Genomic DNA, 22,628 nt, shown 5'->3' with positions numbered 1-22,628 from the left:
AAAAATGATTTTTTATTTTCACTGCTCTGCGTTATAAACTTCTGTGAAACACTTGGGGGTTCAGCGTGCTCACCACACATCTAGATAAGTTCCATAAAGGGTCTAGTTTCCAAAATGAGGTCACTTGTTGGGGTTTTTCACTGTTTAGGCACACAGGGGCTCTCCAAACGCGACATGGTGTCCGATAACTTTTGGAGCTAATTTTCCATTCAAAAAGTCAAATAGCGCCCCTTCACTTACGGACCCTGCCGTGCACCCAAACAGTGGTTTATGACCACATATGAGGTATTGGTGTGCTCAGGAGAAATTGCCCAACAAATTTTAGGATCCATTTTATCCTGTTGCCCATGTGAAAATGAAAAAACTGAGGCTAAAAGAAAATTTTTGTGAAAAATTTTTTTTTTTTTACGGATCAATTTGTGAAGCACCTGGGGGTTCAAAGTGATCACTATGCATCTAGATAAGTTCCTTGGGGGTCTAGTTTCCAAAATGTGGTCACTTGTGGGGGAGCTCCAATGTTTAGGCACACAGGGGCTCTCCAAACACTACATGGCAACCGCTAAATATTCCAGCATGTTTTTCATTCAAAAAGTAAAATGGCGCTCCTTCCCTTCTGAGCCCTGCCGTGCGCCCAAACAGTGGTTTATAACCACATATGAGGTATCGGTATACTCAGGAGAGATTGCCCAGCAAATTTTAGGATCCATTTTATCCTTTTACCCATGTGAAAATGAAAAATTGATGCTAAAAGAAAATTTTTGTTGTAAAAATTAAAATGTCCATTTTTTCCCTCCACGTTGCTTTAGTTCCTGTGAAGCACCTGAAGGGTTAATAACCTTCTTGAATGTAGTTTAGAGTAGCATGAGGGGTGCAGTTTTTAGAATGGTGTCACTTTTGGGTATTTTCTGCCATATAGACCCCCTCAGTGACTTCTAATGTGAGGTGGACCCTAAAAAAAAATGGTTTTGTAAATATGAGAAATCGCTGGTCAACTTTTAACCCTTATAACTTCCTAACAAAAAAAATATTTTGTTTCCAAAATTGTGCTGATGTAAAGTAGACATGTGGGAAATGTTATTTATTAACTATTTTGTGTCACATAACTCTCTGGTTTAACAGAATAAAAATTCAAAATGTGAAAATTGCGAAATTTTCTAAATTTTTACCTAATTTCAGATTTTTTCACAAATAAACGCAAAAATTATCGACCTAAATTCACCACTATCATGAAGCCCAATATGTCATGAAAAAACAGTCTCAGAATCGCTAGGATACGTTGAAACGTTCCTGATTTATTACCTCATAAAGGGACACTGGTCAGAATTGCAAAAAATGGCCTGGTCATTAAGGTTAAAATAGGCTGGGTCATGAAGGGGTTAAAGTGCAGGTCCCAGCGATTGGACCGCCACTGATCAACGAGGTATGGTTCAGGGGACAACCCCTTTAATTAAAAGCACAGCACTAGGCTGAAACCTATGAGGACTCTCTTGCTACTATAGAGAAAAGTAGGAAAAAATTCTCCCAAATCTGCAGCTGTGCTGGAGGGGCCACAGGTGAAGGTTATTTGTTTCTACGCATTATATGTAAAAGCCCTGCTCCACTGTGTTCATACACACGTGCTGCCTATAGAGGGCGCTTTCCGGGAGAGCTCTGCCTCTTCATGCATATTTGCGTTCCACCTTGCGTCTCACACAGGTCTGTCTCTGCGCATGTTCGGAAGTGACGTCACAAAATTTTGAAAAACTGCACCCGGGGAAAAAAAAAACAAAAAACATTGGAGAGAGTGAGCGACCCGCTGTGAGTATGACTGCTTGTTACCGCAGACTCAGCGCCGAGTAAGGTATGCTGGGAGTTGTAGTGCTACAGCAGGCGGCTGACTCCTGTCATGTGTGTTGGCAGGTGCAGCTGAGGATTCCTGACCATTACTAGGACAATGGAGAAGTCGAAGCTGCCCTTGCTCCGCGCCCACACCTCCAGCATTGCAGGTGAGTGCTCCCCATCAGTAGAAGGGCCCGTCTGCGGTCACTAGCCCTGATATAGCGCTGCTCCCATCCTCAGGGCTGGGACATGTGGGCGCCTGCTGGTAATTAGGAACAGTTTAGTCATTTACTGCTTATTACACCCCCCCATTCCTCACGAGGCTGAAGTTCGTTTCTTATACGTCATTTTTTTTCTTGTTATAGGTTTAACAACATAAAACAAGCATTACAATAATAACACACAATGCAGTGAGGCGCCCTGATGTGGATACACAATAACAGCTACAAAAATTATAAAACTGGCACACAAGGGGGCATTAGAGTGGACACCGAAGGGTGTTAATGAAAGGGTTAAGTGACTGAGCCGCTAATATCACACAGCAGACATATAGAACAGGGAGCCCAACATGAAACCCAGGTCTCTCCAGCCTGGTCCATTCCTGGTGTGGAATCAGTGGCCCAAAGTCATTTAACCCCTTAAAAAGTTATTTATTCAAATCTGTAAAAATTGGCTGTCTGCCCACTTCACTGCCAATTCTGATGCCCAGATCCCATTTGGGCCAGGATGGAGAGACCTGGGTTTGATGTTGGGCTCCCTGTTCTATATGTCTGCTGTGTAATATCAGTGGCCCAGAGTCATTTAACCCTTTCATTAACGCCCTTCGGTGCCCACTTTGATGTTCATTTTTGTAGCTGCTTTTAAAGGGAATCTGTCGCCCCATTTTAGCCCTATAAGCTGCGGCCACCGCCATCAGGGGCTTATCTACAGCATTCTGTAATGCATTCTGTAATGCTGTAGTTAAGCCCCCGATGTAACCTGAAAGATAACAAAAACAGTTAGATTATACTCAACGGAAGTCGGGTGCGGTGGGTGTAGTCATCCGGTCCGGCGCCTCCCATCTTCATACGATGATGTCCTCCTTGCTTCTCCCTCTGCTCCTGCGCACGTGTACTTAGGGTATGTGCACACGCTGCGGATCCGCAGCAGAAACGCTGCGTTGTACAGTACCATTGTTTTCAATGGTGAATCCAAAAACGCTGTGCACATGCTGAGGATTTTTCCGCGGGTTACAATCCGCAGCGTGTCAATTCTTTGTGCGGAATTCCTCTGCGGTTTCACACCTTCTCCATTATGAGGTGTGAAACCGCAGGACTTTTGACCTGCGGATTTACCTGCAGTTTTTTACAAATCATGCGGGGACAAATCCGCAGCTCTCAAAAGTACGTTTGCACATAGCCTTAATCTGCCCTGTTGAGGCACCGGGAAAGGTCAGAGGTCCGGTGCCTGCACACTGCAGTACTCTGCTCTGCCCTCAACAGGGCAGATAAAGTACATCTTCGCAAGGAGCCGAGGGAGAAGCAAGGAGGACATCATCGTATGAAGATGGGAGGCACCGGACGACTACACCCACTGCACCCGACCCCGCCCTCTGAGTATAATATAACTTTTTTTCTTCTCTTTCAGGTTACATCGGGGGCTTATCTACAGCATTACAGAATGCTGTAGATAAGCTCCTGATGGCGGTGGCCGCAGCTGATAGGGCTAAAATGGGGTGACAGATCCCCTTTAAGTGTATTCACATCAGGGCATCTCGCTGTATTGTATGTTATTATTGTGATGCTTTTTGTTAAACCTATAAAAACCGAAAAGAAAAGATTACCGAATAAGAAACCAACTTCAGCATCATCCATTCCTCTGTTTGTTGTTGTATTCAGCTTGTGGCCTTGGAGACCAGGCCCCTGGGCTTACAGGCTCGTGCATATTCAGCTTGTGGCCTTGGAGACCAGCCCCCTGGGCTTACAGGCTCGTGCATATTCAGCTTGTGGCCTTGGAGACCAGCCCCCTGGGCTTACAGGCTCATGCATATTCAGCTTGTGGCCTTGGAGACCAGCCCCCTGGGCTTACAGGCTCATGCATATTCAGCTTGTGGCCTTGGAGACCAGCCCCCTGGGCTTACAGGCTCATGCATATTCAGCTTGTGGCCTTGGAGACCAGCCCCCTGGGCTTACAGGCTCATGCATATTCAGCTTGTGGCCTTGGAGACCAGCCCCCTGGGCTTACAGGCTCATGCATATTCAGCTTGTGGCCTTGGAGACCAGCCCCCTGGGCTTACAGGCTCATGCATATTCAGCTTGTGGCCTTGGAGACCAGCCCCCTGGGCTTACAGGCTCATGCATATTCAGCTTGTGGCCTTGGAGACCAGCCCCCTGGGCTTACAGGCTCATGCATATTCAGCTTGTGGCCTTGGAGACCAGCCCCCTGGGCTTACAGGCTCATGCATATTCAGCTTGTGGCCTTGGAGACCAGCCCCCTGGGCTTACAGGCTCATGCATATTCAGCTTGTGGCCTTGGAGACCAGCCCCCTGGGCTTACAGGCTCATGCATATTCAGCTTGTGGCCTTGGAGACCAGCCCCCTGGGCTTACAGGCTCATGCATATTCAGCTTGTGGCCTTGGAGACCAGCCCCCTGGGCTTACAGGCTCGTATATGTTCAACTTGTGGCCTTGGAGACCAGCCCCCTGAGCTTACAGGCTCGTATATATTCACGTTGTAAGTGCTGCGCTTGGGATTGCTAGCTTCACTGCTACTATTTTGCAGACAATCCTTCAGTGCTACCCTATGTCCATCTCTACTTCCCCAGAGTCCCTATCTATGATCACAGACTGATTTGAAGGAGATGTATGTATGCATGGCATTGTGTTGCTGAGCTATACATGTGTATTGTGTGTAACAGCTGCAAATAATATATCTAGGGCATACAGTATGTACAAGTATATAAATATATATTACCGTATATATGCCCTAGATATATTCTTTGCAGCTGTCACCCACACAATATATTTGTGTGTAATAATAATAAATATATATTGCAATACTTGCCTATCTAGAGTTACAGCCTGTATTCTGTAGGGTGATTTGCATTCAGATGATATGTCTGTCTCTACCTGGTACGGTATCTACTCCTGTGACCTTGCTACATGATGTATGGATAAATGCTATTCCTTCTGTCTTTTTCTCTAGACTTAACTTTACCCAGTGCCAAGAAGCCATGTCCTCTGAACCCCATAGTTCCGCTGTGTATTAAGGACCCCAACATTGTCTCCTTTTCCGCTGCTCCAAATCCTGTTGTGTTTAAGGCTGGAGGTAATGGGTAAGTACTTCATATCTAGCCCATGAATCCCTGCTACCTGTCAGCAGGTCGGGCTGATGATGAATGAGCCTATACCTTGGTCTGCAGCCCCTTAGTGTCTTTCTTTCTGCATGACCTGAATGGCAGTCTTTCCTTACTCTACTTTCCTTGTGCATTTGCTGCAAGTCGTTTTACTAGTTGTTGTTTTTTTTTTTTTTTTGCTATATATTTGATAAAATCAGTTTTATCTGCTGCAGCTCTGCTAGTCCTCTCACTGATGAGCTCTGTCCAAATTCGCCTCCTCAATTGATTGACCGCTTTCTGCCTACATTGTGCACCATGTCATTCAATGATTCAGTGTTTGGTGCAAAGATAGACAGAGCTCGTGAACAACGAGGACTACATAGCAGGAACTCATCATTGAGAGGACTAGAAGAGATGCAGCAGATAACACAGTGACTTATCAAAACTACAGCAAGTTGCCCAGTAAGTGAGGTATCCCAGAGTTACTTTTTTTGTACCATCATCCTGGTGACACACCATTTTAATAGTTATCCTATAGACATTTATGGCATATACAAGTTGTGGTTTCTGTGAATGCATTGCTTTTGGAGTTGTGTACTGGTGAGTCTGCAGTGCGGCTCTGGGATGGGTGGAAGGACCCGTGGATACGCTAGACATGTCTAAGATTGAGAACCTCTTACCTGTAGGGCTGGGAGGCAGGCATTCACTTCTCTCATTTTATAACAGAAAGAAGCCTGTCCTATCGAAGAAAATGGTGCCTCCGGGACGAGGGTGAGTCGCTGGCCTCGCTAATGTATTGGTCAAATGCTACAATAAAGGAGACCCATGTATTTTCACCCGTTTTCTGGCAGTTTGGCCTTCAGGCTGTTTACGATATTTATGTAGCCCTGTGTTGGTAAGTGTGGGGCTCCTCCTGCAGAACTGGCGTTGTACACCATGTTACCATGTTATTTATCAGGTCATGTACTAGTGTAATGGATCAGCACTCCACTTGTGTTGAGCTTTTTTTTTTTTTTTTTTTTTTTTTTTTTTTTTTTGTAGCCCCATTAATCGGTACAGGATGGAATCTGAGCTGAGGGACAAGAATCAGTTATTGGAGGCAGCGAACACCACGTTACATAACAGGCTGATGGCTGCAGAGGTGAGACTGGCTGCAGTTTTCTGCTTTGGCTTGAACGTGCATGATCTCTGCTGACCCTGGATTGTAACTAGCCCCTTATAGACTCCCATTATCCTACAGACTTTTCTGTGGCTATTCTCATCTGTGGTCTTACTACACTATCCATCGCATTATTCTGTAACCAAGATTCATGTCACTAATACCCCCATCATCCAGCTGTGATGTGTCTTTTCTGGTTGTATCCTCCCACTGCAAAGGAAAATGGTCAATATCTACATGTCACTATAACCTCCATCCTCTACCATCAGTCTGTCTGTATTACATCATTGTTCCCTTCATTCTGCAATCTTCCCATCACCACTGTACAACCACAACCGTTCTCATGACAAATGCGTGACCTATTACAGCGAACCTGCTCGATTGCTGTTAGTACCTGTATCCCTCCGCATCACCACCACTCCTCCCAACGTGTCAGCCATACCACTGCTTCTCCCCAAAGGACATCATTCCTTCCCTTTCTAATTCATTTTTTTTTTCTTCGAGGTGCAGAAATTTAAATATGATAAATGTCATAACCAGAGTTGTCAAACTATTCACACGACCTGGCCCGCCAGTGATCTATGGCCATTGATAAACCGACCTGTTAATTCCCAGGATTTGTGGCTCTTATTTTTTATTGGCCGGCATGATATGACTACATGCATCATTACGCAAGGCCGGCTAACCAACAGAAGAGCCATGGATGCTGCCTCATTGAAAAGGTGGTTTATTCAGCAGCCACAAATTATTGATGTGGACGATTAATCAATTAGCACCAAATTTAGTTGTGCCGATAAAACATTTGTGAACCCTGTGTATCCATTTTCCCAATTAGCCATATATAAAGTGTATTATTGTACTGACCTCTAGTGGACCATAATGATGGCTGCAACGTGTCAGCATTTATTTTTAAATAATCAGAATACAACTTGCACTTTAAAAAAAAAAAAAAAAAACCCACTTATTTCTGCCATAATATGACCTGTATCCTGAAATTTCATTATTAGTTTTTTCCATCTCCTTTAAGTTTCAGCAATATATACAGTCATGGCCAAAACTATTGGCACCCTTGAATTTGTTCCAGAAAATGAAGTATTTATCCTAGAAAAGTATTGCACTTACACATCCACACAACTTTCGGCCATGATTGTATAATTTTATTTTTGTCTAGCCCGTTGCTTTTTCTACTTTTCTGTGTCCATTTGATTTCACACTACTGATAGATTTGTAGACAGATTTGATCAGTGTTTGAAGTGACTGATTTTGGGGGAGAAAGATCCATTTTTCTCTAATAAGATATATTACATAATTCCTACAGTGGGATTCTAAAAAAAAAAAAAGAAACTGCTGCTATACATTGCTTGTTTTCACCCAAAATCGACCGGAATATGTTACTATCAGACGACAGAGCTTTTGCTCATGTTTCAGTGGAAACTTGGTAATAGATCTCAGCAAAGAAATGTTTTCACTTATCAACCACCACTTCATTGTTCACTTTGGGGAAAAGATAGTTAAAATATATATTGGTCAAAAATAAGATTGTATTGATAACCTACTGAAATATCAAGTTACAATTACTAATAAACTCTATGGAGAGGAAGAGTGAGAAGGTGTTTTTTCTCCTTCGTCTCTTTGGGGGACACAGGTACTGTGGGTGTATGCTACCGCCATCTGGAGGCTGACACTACGTAAACAACACAAGGTTAGCTCTTCCTCCGCCGCATACACCCTCGCCTCGATTACGGGCGGAAACCAGTTTTATGCTTGGTGTCTTTGGAGGCACACATGTCTGGGTTGCTTCTGACTTTTTTTTTTTTTTTTTTTTTTTTTGCTATGAAGATAAGACAGGGGCAACGGATCCTATTGAACGGGTCCGATTTTCCCAAACCATCAACGGGCGCGCACGTATGAGTGTCCCTCCACGTATTCTCTCCCGCGACGTGGGACATGATGCCGGACTTGGCCCTGTCCACCCCTAGGTATGGAAACCATGGGCTTGTACAGAGGCACAAGACTAGTCCGTGTGGACCCCACTGCTCCACCAACGCTAGACGGTGGTGCTGCAAGGCGGCGGACGGTCCCTCTCCTCAGCCCTGGAAGGAGGACGGAGCTAGGGTGCCTGCACCATCCTGGATTTACCCCCCCCTTTCCCCCTGTACCTGATCGGAGAAGTCCTGCGGCGTCCAGAGGGCCGGAGCCCTTATCTTCAGGCGTTAAGCAGAGGCTGACAGAAGTCCCGGCATAGGTCCCTTCCCTTTCCCGGCCCCCCCACAGCAGTCCTCACAGTAGCGGTGGCGGCGGACGCCGTGCCTGGTGCCGGCAGACGCAGGTCCCGGCCTTACTAATGCAGCGCCCGGCCTGCCCGCCGCCATCCCCGTCGCGGGCGGACATCAGAAATCCAGCCGGCGGCTGCGGCCGGAAGTCCCGCCCTCCCGGAGCGACGTCACTTTAGGCAGCCCGCTCTCCGGAGCCAGGGCGGACGCTGGATAAATTGAGGCCCCGGCTTCCCTTCGGGGTAGGCCGCGACCAGGAAATAACAGTCGGCCTGCCCTCAGCAGGACTGTGCAGCAGGAGAGGACGTGTGGGGGACACAGGACCAGGTAAGTGCGTCCCGACTGTGTGAGGCCACGCAGCAAAGGTGCTCCCTCCTCCCCCCCCCCAACCCCTAGCAGGGCAGCATTGAGACCGGGCGGATTCAATGTGGCTGGGAAAGGGAAGACGCCCACATTCCTATACGCTGCATGCATCGCCTGTAGGGCCTCATTTCCGCGGGCGCAGAGCAAAAAACTATGTGAGGCCTGCGACCGAGCCCAGGGATTTAAATCCTCCGGAATGGGCCTTATCGCAATTGCAGTCTATGGCATCGCTTACAAAGGCGATCGAGTCTTCACGCCCCAGATAGGGGCAAGGATAGTGCCTCGCTGATCTGGGAGGGGTCCTCCACCTCACAAGAGCCTCCGGCCTGCAGGGGTCGCTCTCATTCCAGGCAGGCGCAAAGGAAACTAACCCACAGGGCGTCTCTCAGCCTATCCGATGCCTCGGCATCCGTGAGTTCGGCATCACGCTCGCCTTCACCAATTGTCGGGAGCAGGCAGAGTTCAGATTATGACTCAGACGAGCTGCTGGACCTAGATACCCCGGGGTGTCGGGAAACAATTGACAGCCTCATCGATGCTGTTAATCAGACTCTGGAGATTAAGGCTGACGTCACCTTGGCGTCAAGCCATAAGGTATCCTTCAAGCGGACTAAGCAACCGCATAGTGTTTGGATGTCACCCAGAATTTAAGGACATAGTGTAGCGTCACAGGGAACGGCCGGATAGGCGTTTCTCGGGCCAGAAGACGATAGTCAAGATATCCGTTTGCCCCGGAGCTCTGTAAAAAAAAATAAAAAAAAAAAAATGGGCGGAATAGATCCACCAGTGTCACGCTTGTCCTCGACATCCGTGTTATCTGTACCTAGTGGTTCTTCTATCAAGGACCCCACTGATCGGCTCATAGAAAGTTTGGCTCGCTCAGTCTTTGAAGCATCAGGATCAGCACGCTCTCCCTTGTTCGCGGCAACGTGGGTGGCCAAGGCCATGATGTCATGGTCAGTCATTGAACAAAGTCTTGCAGGATAGAGACCTGCCTACAGAAATATCAGAGATCGCGAGTCAAATCGCTATGGCTGGTGACTTCCTTGGATGCGGCCAATTGTGCGGCGCTCACGGCCGCAAATGCGGCAGCCATTAGGAGGGCCCTATGGTTAAGGACATGGCGGGCTGATTCTATTTCCAAGAAGTCGTTAACTTCCCTGCCTTATCAGGGTGGCCGCCTGTTCGGGGAGAAATTAGACCAGCTCATCTCCGATGCTACGGGGGGAAAGAGCAGCTTCTTCCCGCAACAAAGGGCCAAGCAGCTGTTTCGCCAAGCTCAGGCACGGTTTCGGGCCTTTCGCAACCCCGGGTGGACAGCAGCGGTCAGCTCTGCCGCTCCAGGTCACTCCAACCAGGATAGGGAGCGACAGGTCTCATATAGAACCAACCCATTGGGGAGAATGTGTGCTCGCCAGCCCAGGGAGGGGAGCCAGGGCCCAGAGACCCTCAGCCAAATGACTCGGAGCACTTTTTAGGCGACATCAGCAGAGTAGGCGGCCGCCTGCTCTGCTTTTGCCAGGTCTGGGTCACGATAGCACGCGACTCATGGGTGGCGGAACTGGTGTCCGCAGGATACAAGAGTTTTTCAAGTTTCCCCCAAAACGATTTTTTTTCTGTCCCGACTTCCCAAAGTGGAGCCCTGGGCAAGGGCGTTGCTAGGGGCCATCAACTCACTCCGGAGTCATTGTTCCCGTACCAGAGCACGAGAAGGGGCAGGGTTTTTATTCCAATCTGTTCGCGGTCCCCAAAAAGGATGGGACAGTCAGGCCGGTTTTGGACCTGAAGCTCCTGAACAAGTTCATCAGGATCAAACATTTCCGAATGGAATCTCTCCATTCAGTTATATCGGCCATGGGCCAAGGAGAATACTTGGCCTCGATCGACATCCAGGATGCCTACCTGCACATCCCAATTTTTCCTCCGCATCAAAAGTTTCTGCGGTTCGTCATCAATGGCTGACATTTCCAGTTTGCAGCACTGCCCTTCGGCCTAGCCACCGCTCCCAGAGTGTTCACAAAGGTGATGGCAGTCGTGATGGCCATCTTACACTCTCGGGGCATAGTTGTCTTACCATACTTAGATGACCTCTTGGTGAAGGGCTCCTTGTTTCGGGCATGTGAGGAGAATGTCAGCATCACGCTGGATACCCTCTCCCGCTTAGGGTGGTTGGTCAACAGGAAAAAATCATCATCCCTTGTCCCAGCCCAGAGAATTTCTTTTTTAGGGATGATTTTCGACACCTCCTGAGGGTTGGTAATTCTCCCTCAGGACAAAGCTCTAGCGCTCTGGCAAGGAGTCCAGAAGCTTCTACAGCCAGTCCCGCACACCATTCGGTTTGGGATGAGAGTGCTAGGGAAGATGGTGGCAGCAATAGAAGCGATTCCGTTTGCCCAATTTCATCTTTGCCCCCTACAGCACTCCCTCTTGTCAGCCTGGGACAAGAACCCATTCACACTCAATCATCAGTGCCGGCTATCCTCGCAGGTCAGACAGTCACTGGAGTGGTGGACCAGCACATCCTCCCTTTCCCCCAGGTCACTGGCTAGTGGTCACAACCGACGCCAGCCTCCTCGGCTGGGGAGCAGTTTTTCGCCACCACACCACGCAGGGACGATGGTCCCCGCAGGAGGCACGCCTCTCGATCAACTTGTTGGAAATACGAACGGTCCGGCTGGCACTGCAACATTTTCAGCACCATCTAGCTGGACGTCTCGTCCGGATTAAATCGGTCAACGTCACGGCAGTGGCTTACGTAAATCGTCAAGGAGGCACGCGCAGCAGAGCAACCATGTGCGAGGTGGGACACGTGCTTCACTGGGCTGAGAGGAACCATTCGGTAATATTGGCAGTCCATATCCCGGGCGTGGAAAATTGGGCGGCAGACTTCCTCAATCGACAGGGTGTCACATCGGGGGAATGGTCTCTGCACCCCGAGGTCTTTCAGCAGATTTGCCAACGGTGAGGAACACCGGATGTGGATCTGATGGCCTCCAGAGTGAACGCCAAGGTGCCCGTGTCCATCGCCCGATCTCGGGACCCGCGAGCGATCGCCAAGGATGTGTTGGTTCTGCCACGGAACCAGTTTCGCCTTCCATATTTGTTTCCCCCGCTGCCATTACTCCCGAGGGTCATCAAGAAGATCAAAACAGAAGGGGTTCCAGCGATTCTGCTTGCCCCGTCGAGCGTGGTACGCAGATCTAGTGCAGCTACTCGCCGACATCCCATGGCGACTGCCAGAGCGCCCAGATCTACTGTCCCAGGGCCCGATCTTCCACCCGAACTCAAGGGCAGTGTGTTGGACAGCATGGCTGTTGAATCTTGGATTCTGACCCAGACGGGGTTTGGGCACGAGGTGGTCGCTACAATGATTAGCGCCCGGAAGGCTACCTCGGCGAGAATTTACCATCATACTTGGAAAGTCTTCTTCGCTTGGTGTCGAGACCGTGGTTTTTCTCCTGATATTTTCGATTCCCAACATCTTGGCCTTTCTCCAGTCAGGCCTAGACTCTCAGGTTTGGCCCCGAGCTCCCTTAGGAGACAGATATCGGCGTTGTCCATCCTGTTCCAGTAAAGAATCGCTACCAATATGCAGGTGAGGACTTTCATCCAGGGAGTCTCCCACTTGGTACCGCCCTATAGGGTGCCTCTGGACACCTGGGACCTTAATCTGGTTCTGAGTGTTCTGCAGGAAGCTCCTTTCGAACCACTTAAAGATGTTCCTTTATCGTACCTTTCCCGGAAAGTAGTATTCTTGGTAGTCATAACTTCCATTAGGCGAGTCTCTGAGTTGGCGGCCTTGTCCTGCCGAGCACCGTTTCTCACCTTCCACAAGGATAAGGTGGTGCTCAGACCAGCTCCCCCCTTTCTGCCGAAGGTCGTATCCTCATTCCACGTTAATGAGGATATTGTCTTGCCCTCGTTTAGTCCAGCGCCAGTACATCGCGTGGAAAAAGCTCTTCACACGTTAGACCTGGTGAGAGCACTCAGAAGGTACGTGGCGCGGACGGCACCCTTTCGTCAGACGGACACGCTGTTCATGCTCCCCGAAGGGCGCAGGAAGGGACTCGCAGCCTCAAAATCGACCATAGCCGGATAAATTTGTCTAACTATTCAGGAGGCCTACCGCATCAGGGGTGCGCCGGTTCCAGCAGGGATCAGAGCACACTCTACTCGGGCAGTGGGCGCCTCTTGGGCACTTCGGCACCAGGCTTCGACGGAGCAAGTGTGCAAGGCAGCGACCTGGTCCAGCCTGCACACATTTACTAAACATTACAATGTCCATACTCAGGCTTCGTCGGATGCAAGCCTAGGTAGAAGGATTCTCCAAGCAGCGATGGCGCACCTTTAGACAGGAGGTGTATGTAGCTTGGATTGGTGAGTCAACTTCCCACCCAGGGACTGTTTTAGGACATCCCACAGTACCTGTGTCCCCCAATGAGACGAAGGAGAAACATGGATTTTTGTGAGTACTCACCGTACAATCCTTTTCTCCGAGACGCTCATTGGGGGACACAGCACCCACCCTGTTAGCCAAGTTGGCTCTGGTTTATTTAATGTGCATTTTTTTGTTGATGTTAGGGTGGATCTTTTCCAGACATATTATCTGCATTAAGGCTGTTTTTTCGTTATTCTCCGACTGCTTTTGCACTAAACTGGTTTCCTCCCGTAATCGGGGCGAGGGTGTATGCAGGAGGAGGAGCTAACCTTGTGGTGTTTACTTAGTGTCAGCCTGCAGATGGCGGTAGCATACACCCACAGTACCTGAGCGTCTCGGAGAAAAGGATTTTACTGTGAGTACTCACAAAAATCCATGTTTCACTAGAGGGCTGGATTCACAGCTACACTGAGTATTGCTGTGTAATCTCCATGCTGCTGCTTCTGAACATGTGCTACATAGAGACAGGAGAGCAGGAATCCCTCATATCTCTCATGTGCTGTTTATAGGAGACATCACAGCAGCTAGTTTCACCGACAATCGAAAATTAGAGCCTGCAGAGGAGAGAACTTTTGCACAATACAAGTAACACAATGGCCAGAAATAGTCTTATTTTTCCTTTGCATGCACATAGTAGCTCAATTTATATAAAATGCTTGGTGCGCTTTAATGGTGTCTTTTCTGGTACTTTTATATTGACGGCAAAAAATTCCAGATCTGTGGAGGAGTGACACCCAACACCTCCACTGTTCAGCTGTTCCCTGTGCCGCCAGGCGAGAGGTGATTAGTTGGGGTGTTGCACAGCTCTGTCAACTGCATTGTGGCCGCGACAGGTATTGCACATCCACCCTACATGAATGTGAGTGATGTGCAGTGTCCCGCTGCTGCCACTACGCAACTAAGAACAAGGAATAGCTGATTGGTGGGGTATAAGGTTTCGCACCCCTAGCAATCTGGTATTGAAGACCTATCCTAAGGATAAGAAATCATGTCTCCCTTCATGAATATAGGATGGGAAGGACTCTAATTAAATCTTACCATAAAATGTGCTACTATACTTGAGCACCTAGTAATGTTAGTTCTACAGACGGGTCTCTAGGGAAACGAGTTCACCCGAGATGCAAAGATAAAGTGCTGGACAATTTTGAAAGGAAACAAAAAGTTTTTGTTTTCTCCATTTCTCAGAATTAAGTCTATCCTCCTCTCTTCCCTCAAATAGTAGGACGTCAGCAATGGCAATAATCCACCATGTCACTGCTCACCATCATGGAGCATCACCTCCTGCCTGAGTAAAGCGGATTGTTGGTTTGCTGGCATCCGATTCCACTAGCAGCACCTCGGTCTAGTAAAGTTGCATAATAACATACCCAGAAATGCTCCATTCATTCATACAGACTATTTTCCATTCTAACTTCTCTCTGACTCTTTTATCATGCAGAACACGATTCAAGAGATGTCTGGGCAGCAAGAGACATTGAAGGAAGAGCTGAAAGAACTACAGAGGCGTCTGGATAAAAATCTGATTATTCTAGAGAGCCGAAACATTGACCCAGGTAATCCAAAGTTGTGACTGTACAGCAGCAGGCCGGGTACATAGCACATAAGAGGGATCAAGGGTTAAAGACATTCAAGGCACAAATGCGATGGATCTTTCCTCTCTCCAGTCACAAGATGTTGGTTTATAATCAGCGACTAGTTTACAGCTTAAGGGGATTTCAGATATTTTGTTTGTCAAGCTGGATGTATACACAATGAAATGATTAACCTGTGAACTAAGAATCCAGAAAATCCTTGTCCCCTGTTGGGGGGGGAAAAAAAATAAAAAGATAAAAAACCTGCTTTACACACTGCACTCAGATCCCACCGCAGCCTGGAGATCTGGATTTTTTTTGAAAGGACACAACCTCTTTAAAGGAAATCTGTCACCTATATTTTCGCATATAAAAATCCAAGAAGAAAAAATAGGACCGAAGAGGAATAAATAATATACGTAAATTTTATTGTTTACAAAAATTGAATAGAATAAGTAATATATGAAAAAGGGAATCGGCAAAACCTAGATTCCACATTCAGACTAGGTTTGGTATGTGTATATGAAAGGCAAGTTAGTTGGTAAAATCCATGGATACAACATATACCCAAAAAATATACAATTGGCCATAAGAGAACAGCAAGTATGGAGATATAAATAAACAATAGCCGTAAGATAAAAAATTTATAAGTAGTTGAATAAGCAAATATCTCTCATTTATTGAGTATTTTTTCGACTATAAAGGGCCGGTTACACATAGCGATATCGCTAGCAATATAGCTAAAGCGTCACCAATTTTTGTGACGCAACAGCGATATCGGTAGTGATCTCGCTACATGTGACACTTACCTCCGACCCAGCTCCCCGCTGGATATTGCTGATCGCGCAAGATCGGCCTGGTCCATTTCTCGTCGGCTTCCTGCTGGCGCCGACGAGCGACTCCATGGACGCGGACGGAAGACTGTCATCATCGCTGCGTCAGAAAGGTGAGTATCGACCGCTGCTGCATCGCTAGTGAGATCTGCCTGTTTGACAGCTCACTAGCGACCATTTAGCGATCCTGACCCGGTCATATCGTGGTCGGGATCGCTGGTGCATCGCTAAATGTAACGGGGCCTTAAGATGTGGCCACCGCCATCAGGAGCTTATCTACAGCATTCTGTAATGCTGTAGATAAGCCCCCGATGTAACCTGAAAGATAAGTAAAAAGAGTTATATTATACTCACCCGGGGGTCAAGTCCGGGTCCGATGGGTGTCGCGGTCCGGTCCGGCACCTCCCATCTTCTAGCGATGACATCCTCCTTCTTACTTCTGCTGTGGTGCAGGCGTACTTTATCTGCCCTGTTGATGGCAGAGCAGTGTACTGCAGTGCGCAGGCGCCGGACCTCTCTGATCTTTCCCAGGGTTTTTCTTATCTTTCATGTTACAAAAAATAGGTGACAGATTCCCTTTAACAAAAAAAAAATCTTGCAGACTTTTGTAAAATATAGATTTGAGCTGATCGATTTGTGGGACTCCTTATAGGTCAGTTGTACTTGGCAGCTAGACGGGAGGCCTGCAAATTTCTTACCTGTCAGAGTCCCCGCTGCAGTATTTGATTTGTCAGGACTGGCGCCGCATGACGCACCAATGACATTGTACAAGCCCTGACTAATCAAATGTCACGCCAGAAGTTACGCAATCCACAGGCCTCCCATCTAGTTGCCAAGTACTACTGACCTGGACAATGGACCCAAATTTTGCAAATTAATCCACTCATCTGTAGTAAAATACTTAAATTGCACTTGTCTTAATGATCCTCACAGAACAGGGCACTTTTATCTCCGTTAGTATGGAGCAGCAGTGCGCATCCCCCGACCATCTCTCCATTTATTCCCAATGAGGCTACTGAGTGCAATGCTCGGCTTTTTCTGACAGCCCCATAGAGGGTGAATGGAGCAGCACTCTTGCGTCTGTCCTGCCATTCCATTTTGTAATTGGGGATAAGAATTTCCGCACTGCTGATCTTTGTAGGTCCCAGCGGCCAGAACCTCACTTATCAGTACGTTATCACGTAGATTTGTTTCACAGGACAACCTCTTTAAATGGTTGTTCCTCCAAACTTCTCCCTTTCCTGATGCATGTGCACTTTATGTGGTGGACAGAAGTATGTTACTCCTTACAGTTAGCAGTGGATTGCCTTTCCAAGAACTAAAGGGTTGGCCATGTTGAAATCAAACCTCCAATTCCTCTTCCTTGACATCTGCGGTTGGTAAGTCTTGCGGATATTGGGTTCATCTGACAATAAGGAGGTAGCTGTCTGGCTGGATTGTGGGTTAGTCCCCACTCTCTGCCGTGCGGCTCGGCCGCGCACTCTCTGGCGTGCGGCTCGGCCGTGCAGTCACCTGTACAGGTCTACCGCATAGACACATCAACAGTGATTGTAGCATCTTTGAAGATGGAGAAAGCGCTTATAATTCACATAGGGAACATTGCGGCCTGTCAATAGATTGTAGAATTTCGCTCGTGTGATCCTGGCTTTAATCTTCTAGGATAACGTGCTGTCTCTATTAGTTTCAGGAGAGCGCATAATTGCTGCTGCTGAGAAGACCAGCCAAGTAAAAAAAGAGACGAAGGTGAGTAAGAATTAGGCTAAGTTCACATTAACATTTTTTTTCAGCGTGTTTTTTTTTTTTTTTTTTCTGCAACCTGATCCCTTTGCAGGAAAGAAGCTGCAGAAAAAGTGTGTTTTACTAGCATTTTTTGCTGCATTTTTGTCATGCTAGATTTGTCTCTTGTGCATGCTGACAAAGCTTAGTGTTGGGGGAAAAAAAGTCCTTATCTATAGAATCTGGTTTGGCACAAAAAACCCAGGTATCAGGTTTTGCTGCTTGTTTTGTGCCCAAACCTGATTCTATAGAACGTTTTTCAGCATTTTTTTTCACCACCCATTCATTTCAGTGGGTGAAAAATACTGAAAGAAGTGACCTGCTCCATTGTGCAAAGAAAAAAAAATTCAAAGCGCAAAATCCTGATGGCAAAAAAAACAATGTGTGTGCATGAGATTTCTGAAATATCATAGACTTTGCAGGTACTGTAAAACGCAGCTGAAAGTTTGCTTAAAAAATGCTGCAAAAACCCCCTTGTGTGAACTTAACCTTGAGGTTTTTGGGGTCTTTCTGGTGACTACAAAATTGCTAACCCTCCCCTTTTCTCCGATTTAAATGATGCAGTTGATATTAGTTGAGGCATTTCAGGGGTTAAACATCCTCAATTTGAGCGTGCTCTGTTCTCAGCAGCTACATATGGATTTCAAGGCGTTCACACTGCAACTTTTTCCAGTGGTCAGTTTTGTTTTTTGTTTTTTCTCATAAGCAGAAAATGTTTGTAATCCTGAAGAATCTTTTCTTTTTTTTTTTTCTAGAACATTTTTTTGCTTTTTCTAGTATTTTCATTACATATTTAATTACTCTCCATGAAACAAGGAATAAAACGCTCATATTACTTTGTCAAATATTGAGTTTCTTCACAGCAAAAAAAAATACCAGACGAATGGACACGATAAAAGGATGCTTAAAAGCCTGAACACATGAACAGCGAGTTGTTTTCCCATACATATGGATGAACTCTTTATGCATCAAATGGCCAAGTTCTCCAAAAAATATGACATGGTTGTCATGGGAGATTTCAACTATCCAGAAATTTGTTGGGAATCTCTCTCAGGCAAAACTAACAGGTCAAGGAAATTCTTATCCTCTCTTGCTGACAATTTTATCTTCCAAAAGGTAGGGGAGAAAACAAGGGGAACTGCTACCTTGGATCTAATCCTTATAAACAGGGAGGAAATGGTTGAGGAGGTAAAAGTGGCTGGGACCCTAGGAGGTAGCGACCATGCTATTTTAGAATTTTGGATAACTAGAGGAGGAAGACCTGTGAAGACTCAGACGTCAAGGTTAGATTTCAGAAAGGCAGATTTTAAGGGATTCAGAAAGAGAATTGGAGGGATCCAATGGCTGGCTATCCTTAAAGACAAAAATGTCCAGGAAGGATGGGAAATCTTGAAAAATGAAATTCTCAAAGCACAGTTGTTAACAATTCCGAAAAGAGGGAAGAATAGGAAGCATTTAAGGAAACCAGGATGGATGAACACAGAACTTAAGCACATGCTAAAAAGGAAGAAAAAAATGTTTATAAAATGGAAAGAGGGAGGCATATCTAAAGAAGAATATAATGCTACCTGCAGGGCACAAATCAGATTAGCTAAAGCTGAAAATGAATTGAGGCTTGCAAGAGATGTCAAAAGCAATAATAAAGGATTTTGAAGATATGTCAAAAGTAAAAGTCAAAGGTGCTATAGGATTTTTACAGGATGAAAATGATGAAATGGCAAGACAGGATGTTGAGAAGGCTGAACTTTTAAATTCCTATTTTGCATCTGTTTTCTCTCAGAAAGGAAATGTAACATCAACTGTTCTTCACTGTCCTATTAAGGGAATAGAAGAATCCAGGATATCTATAAACAGAAAGATAGTGAGGGAACACTTAGCTAACCTAAATGAATTCAAGTCTCCAGGTCCAGATGAATTACACCCCAGAGTACTGAAGGAGATAGCAGAAGAAATTTTTGAACCCCTCTCCATAATCTTTGAAAATTCTTGGAGAACAGGAGAAGTGCCAGAAGACTGGAGAAGAGCAAATGTTCCTATCTTCAAAAAGGGGAAGAAGGTGGACCCAGGCAACTATAGGCTGGTGAGCCTGACTTCTATACCAGGAAAGATCTTTGAACAAATTATTAAACAACATGTATGTCAGTACCTGGATAAGAATGAAGTGAAGTCAGCATGGGTTTGTAACTAATAAGTCATGTCAGACTAACTTAATTTCCTTCTATGACGGAATCACTGATTGGGTGGATCAAGGAAATGCTGTAGATATAGTATATCTTGACTTCAGCAAAGCATTTGACAAAGTATCTCATACAATCCTTATTGAAAAAATGACTAAGTATGTAATGGACAAGGCAACTGTTAGGTGGATTCAAAACTGGCTTAGTGATTGGATCCAAAGAGTGGTCGTAAATGGCTGCACATCCAGTTGTAAGAATGTCTCAAGTGGGGTACCACAGGGCTCTGTCCTGGGCCCTGTATTGTTCAACATCTTTATCAACGATTTAGATGAAGGAATTGAGGGTAAACTGATTAAATTTGCTGATGACACAAAGCTAGAAGGGATAGCTAATACTAGAGAAGAGAGGATTCAAAAAGATATAAGTAAACTGGAGAAGTGGGCAGTAACTAACAGAATGGTTTTTAACAGGGAGAAATGCAAAGTACTACATCTGGGCAATAAAAATGAAAAAAGCATATACAGAATGGGAGGAATAGGGCTAAGTGACAGCACATGTGAAAAAGACTTGGGTATACTAATAGATCACAGACTGAATATGAGTCAACAGTGTGATGCAGCAGCAAAAAAGGCAAATGCAATTCTAGGATGTATTAACAGAAGCATACAGTCTAGATCACGTGAAGTCACTATTTCCCTCTACTCCTCTTTGGTCAGACCTCATCTAGAATATTGTGTCCAGTTTTGGGCACCACATTTTAAAAGACATCAACAAACTGGAGCAAGTTCAGAAAAGAGCGACCAGAATGGTGACCGGTCTGCAAACCCTGTCTTATGAGGAAAGGTTGCAGGATTTGGGAATGTTTAGTTTGCAAAAGAGAAGACTGAGAGGAGACTTAATAGCTGTCTACAAATTAAAGGGCTGTCACATTGTAGAAGGATCAACTTTATTCTCATTTGCAAAAGGAAAGACTAGAAGCAATGGGATGAAACTGAATGGGAGGAGACACAGATTAGATATTAGAAAAAACTTTTTGACAGAGTGATCAATGAGTGGAACAAGCTGCCATGAGAAGTGGTGAGTTCTCCTTCAATGGAAGTCTTCAAACAGAGGCTGGACAGACACCTGACTGGGATGATTTAGCGAATCCTGCTTTGAGCAGGGGGTTGGACCAGATGGCCCAGGAGGTCCCTTCCAACTCTACGATTCTATGATACACATTAATTAGGGCCATTCTCTTTTTTTGCATGGACCCACTGAAAAAAACAAATGGTGGAAAAAGACGCAGTGTGAACATACCCTAACTCGAAAAGCTGTCACCCGCAGAGTATGGAGCAGACTGGCTTTCTAAGCTTGCTCCACAGACCCTGCAGATAGGATGGGGATTTTTTTTTTTGTGTGGCATCTGTTATAATTATCAGTGGGTGCACAAAGGAGGATGAGGATGGATGATGAGGATTTTTATCATTTAGGCTTTGGCAGAGAACCTGTTAACAGAACTGAAGATTTTTACTCTAGCAACCAAAGAACAAAAGGAACTTGTTCAGGTATGTACTATTAGTTGTAAGTACCCAAATACTATGTAGGGTTGGAGTCATCATTTGCATTTATTCATTATTATTTTTTTGTGCCAGATTCTTCAAAAATGACACAAATTTTGCACAAAATCTAAAATGCTCTTCATTTAAAGTCACAATTGATTGCATTGGCTGAAAATATCTGGAAACTCCAAACCTCAGGCATCTTGATAAGGGGGGATAGACACACAAAACTGAGTTTGAAATAAATTCAAATGAGGAGAAAAGAAAATGCAAAAAAGGCAGGCAATGATAAAAGGCTCTGACCGCCTTATCCCCGGGGCACCTGCAGAAAAACAAAATCTCTTTGACTTGGACTTGAAGGTCGTGGCTCGTTCTCGCACCCCTTGCTCCTGTTTCTTTCCTTCTCCTTTCATTCTGCCTTTTGTCCAGACAGGTCACAAGTCTTGTGTCTTGGTGTATGATGATGTGATATTGTATATTAGCTAACAATTAAATATTTTCTTCCTCCAGACGGTGAAGGCGAAGTGGAAGGAGGCAGAGGATAGCCGGAATCTATTTCTCCAGGAGCAGGAAGCTTTTCAGAGCGATCTGGAACGGTTTCAATTGTCCATGGAGCGCACAGAGAAATTGCTGGCCTTGTGAAGAATAAGCCAAATATAGGAAAATAATAATGGGAATATGTCAGCAGGTTTTTGCTATGTAATCTGAGAGCAGCATAATGTAGGGGCAGAGGCACTGATTCCAGCGATGTCACTTACTAGGCTGCTTGCTGCAGTTTTGATACTATCTCTGTTTTCTCGGCTGACAATGAGTGGTGGGGGCAGGGCCACACAGAGCAGTTGGACTTGCAGGCACGAGACACCTAGTCCTGCATTGATAACACTGGTCAACAGCATTTTTGGTGCCAAAGATATTTCATCGAATTTAGGGTATTTTTGGGGTGCTGATTCTGAATATGTCATCAGTTTTGCCAGATTGGCTCAAGTTTTTGAGATTTTTGGTATCTTATTTATAGCACTTGTTGGTAAATGCGACGCATCATCTCATTAATTTCTTTGGATTAGTACTTGAACTGAGCAGTTCTCAATATAGTTTTGTGTTAATTAGTGTTCTAAAAGTTTGTTCATAGCTTGATTTTTGCACTAACTTTATGTTGTTGTCTGTTTTCCAGTGAAAAGCATGAACTCATCAAGAAGAAGTTGTCTTAACGATCCAGACTCATTCTGTTACATTTGTGGTGAATACACACTGCCAAAACATAGAAGAAACATAACAGACTTCGTAAAAAAAGTGTATTTTGCCTATTTTGGGGTTATGCTTGGGGACCAAGACAAGTTTTGGGCACCACACATAGTGTGCAAAG

At 45.7% G+C, this 22,628-nt stretch overlaps 1 protein-coding gene across 2 annotated transcripts; it reads left to right on the top strand.

Annotated features, from left to right (window-relative positions):
* Positions 1-1,420: 1,420 nt before the first annotated feature.
* Positions 1,421-22,229, top strand: KNSTRN (kinetochore localized astrin (SPAG5) binding protein). Of its 2 annotated transcripts, XM_073566723.1 has the most exons (10): positions 1,421-1,553; positions 1,696-1,797; positions 1,900-1,985; positions 5,002-5,131; positions 5,861-5,905; positions 6,176-6,275; positions 14,806-14,920; positions 17,453-17,514; positions 21,197-21,271; positions 21,776-22,229. In XM_073566723.1, the coding sequence occupies exons 3-10, from the start codon at positions 1,934-1,936 to the stop codon at positions 21,905-21,907; spliced, it is 711 nt and encodes a 236-aa protein (XP_073422824.1). In that variant the 5' UTR covers positions 1,421-1,553; positions 1,696-1,797; positions 1,900-1,933; the 3' UTR covers positions 21,908-22,229. The 2 variants fall into 2 exon arrangements, with proteins under 2 accessions (XP_073422824.1, XP_073422823.1); XM_073566722.1 differs by lacking the exon at positions 1,421-1,553 and having other exon boundaries at positions 1,590-1,797.
* Positions 22,230-22,628: the final 399 nt, after the last annotated feature.

The sequence above is a fragment of the Dendrobates tinctorius genome, unplaced genomic scaffold, assembly GCF_039654945.1.
Source record: "Dendrobates tinctorius isolate UK_male_01 unplaced genomic scaffold, ASM3965494v1 ptg000019l, whole genome shotgun sequence".
Lineage (NCBI taxonomy): Eukaryota > Metazoa > Chordata > Amphibia > Anura > Dendrobatidae > Dendrobates > Dendrobates tinctorius.
This window is presented reverse-complemented; position numbering and strand designations above follow the sequence as displayed.

Coding starts and splice junctions, on each gene's coding strand:
- KNSTRN (XM_073566723.1), top strand. CDS start 1,934: ATGGAGAAGTCGAAGCTGCCCTTGCTCCGCGCCCACACCTCCAGCATT. Junction 5,132..5,860: donor TTTAAGGCTGGAGGTAATGG/GTAAGTACTTCA, acceptor ATTTTATAACAG/AAAGAAGCCTGTCCTATCGA. Junction 21,272..21,775: donor AACAAAAGGAACTTGTTCAG/GTATGTACTATT, acceptor TTCTTCCTCCAG/ACGGTGAAGGCGAAGTGGAA.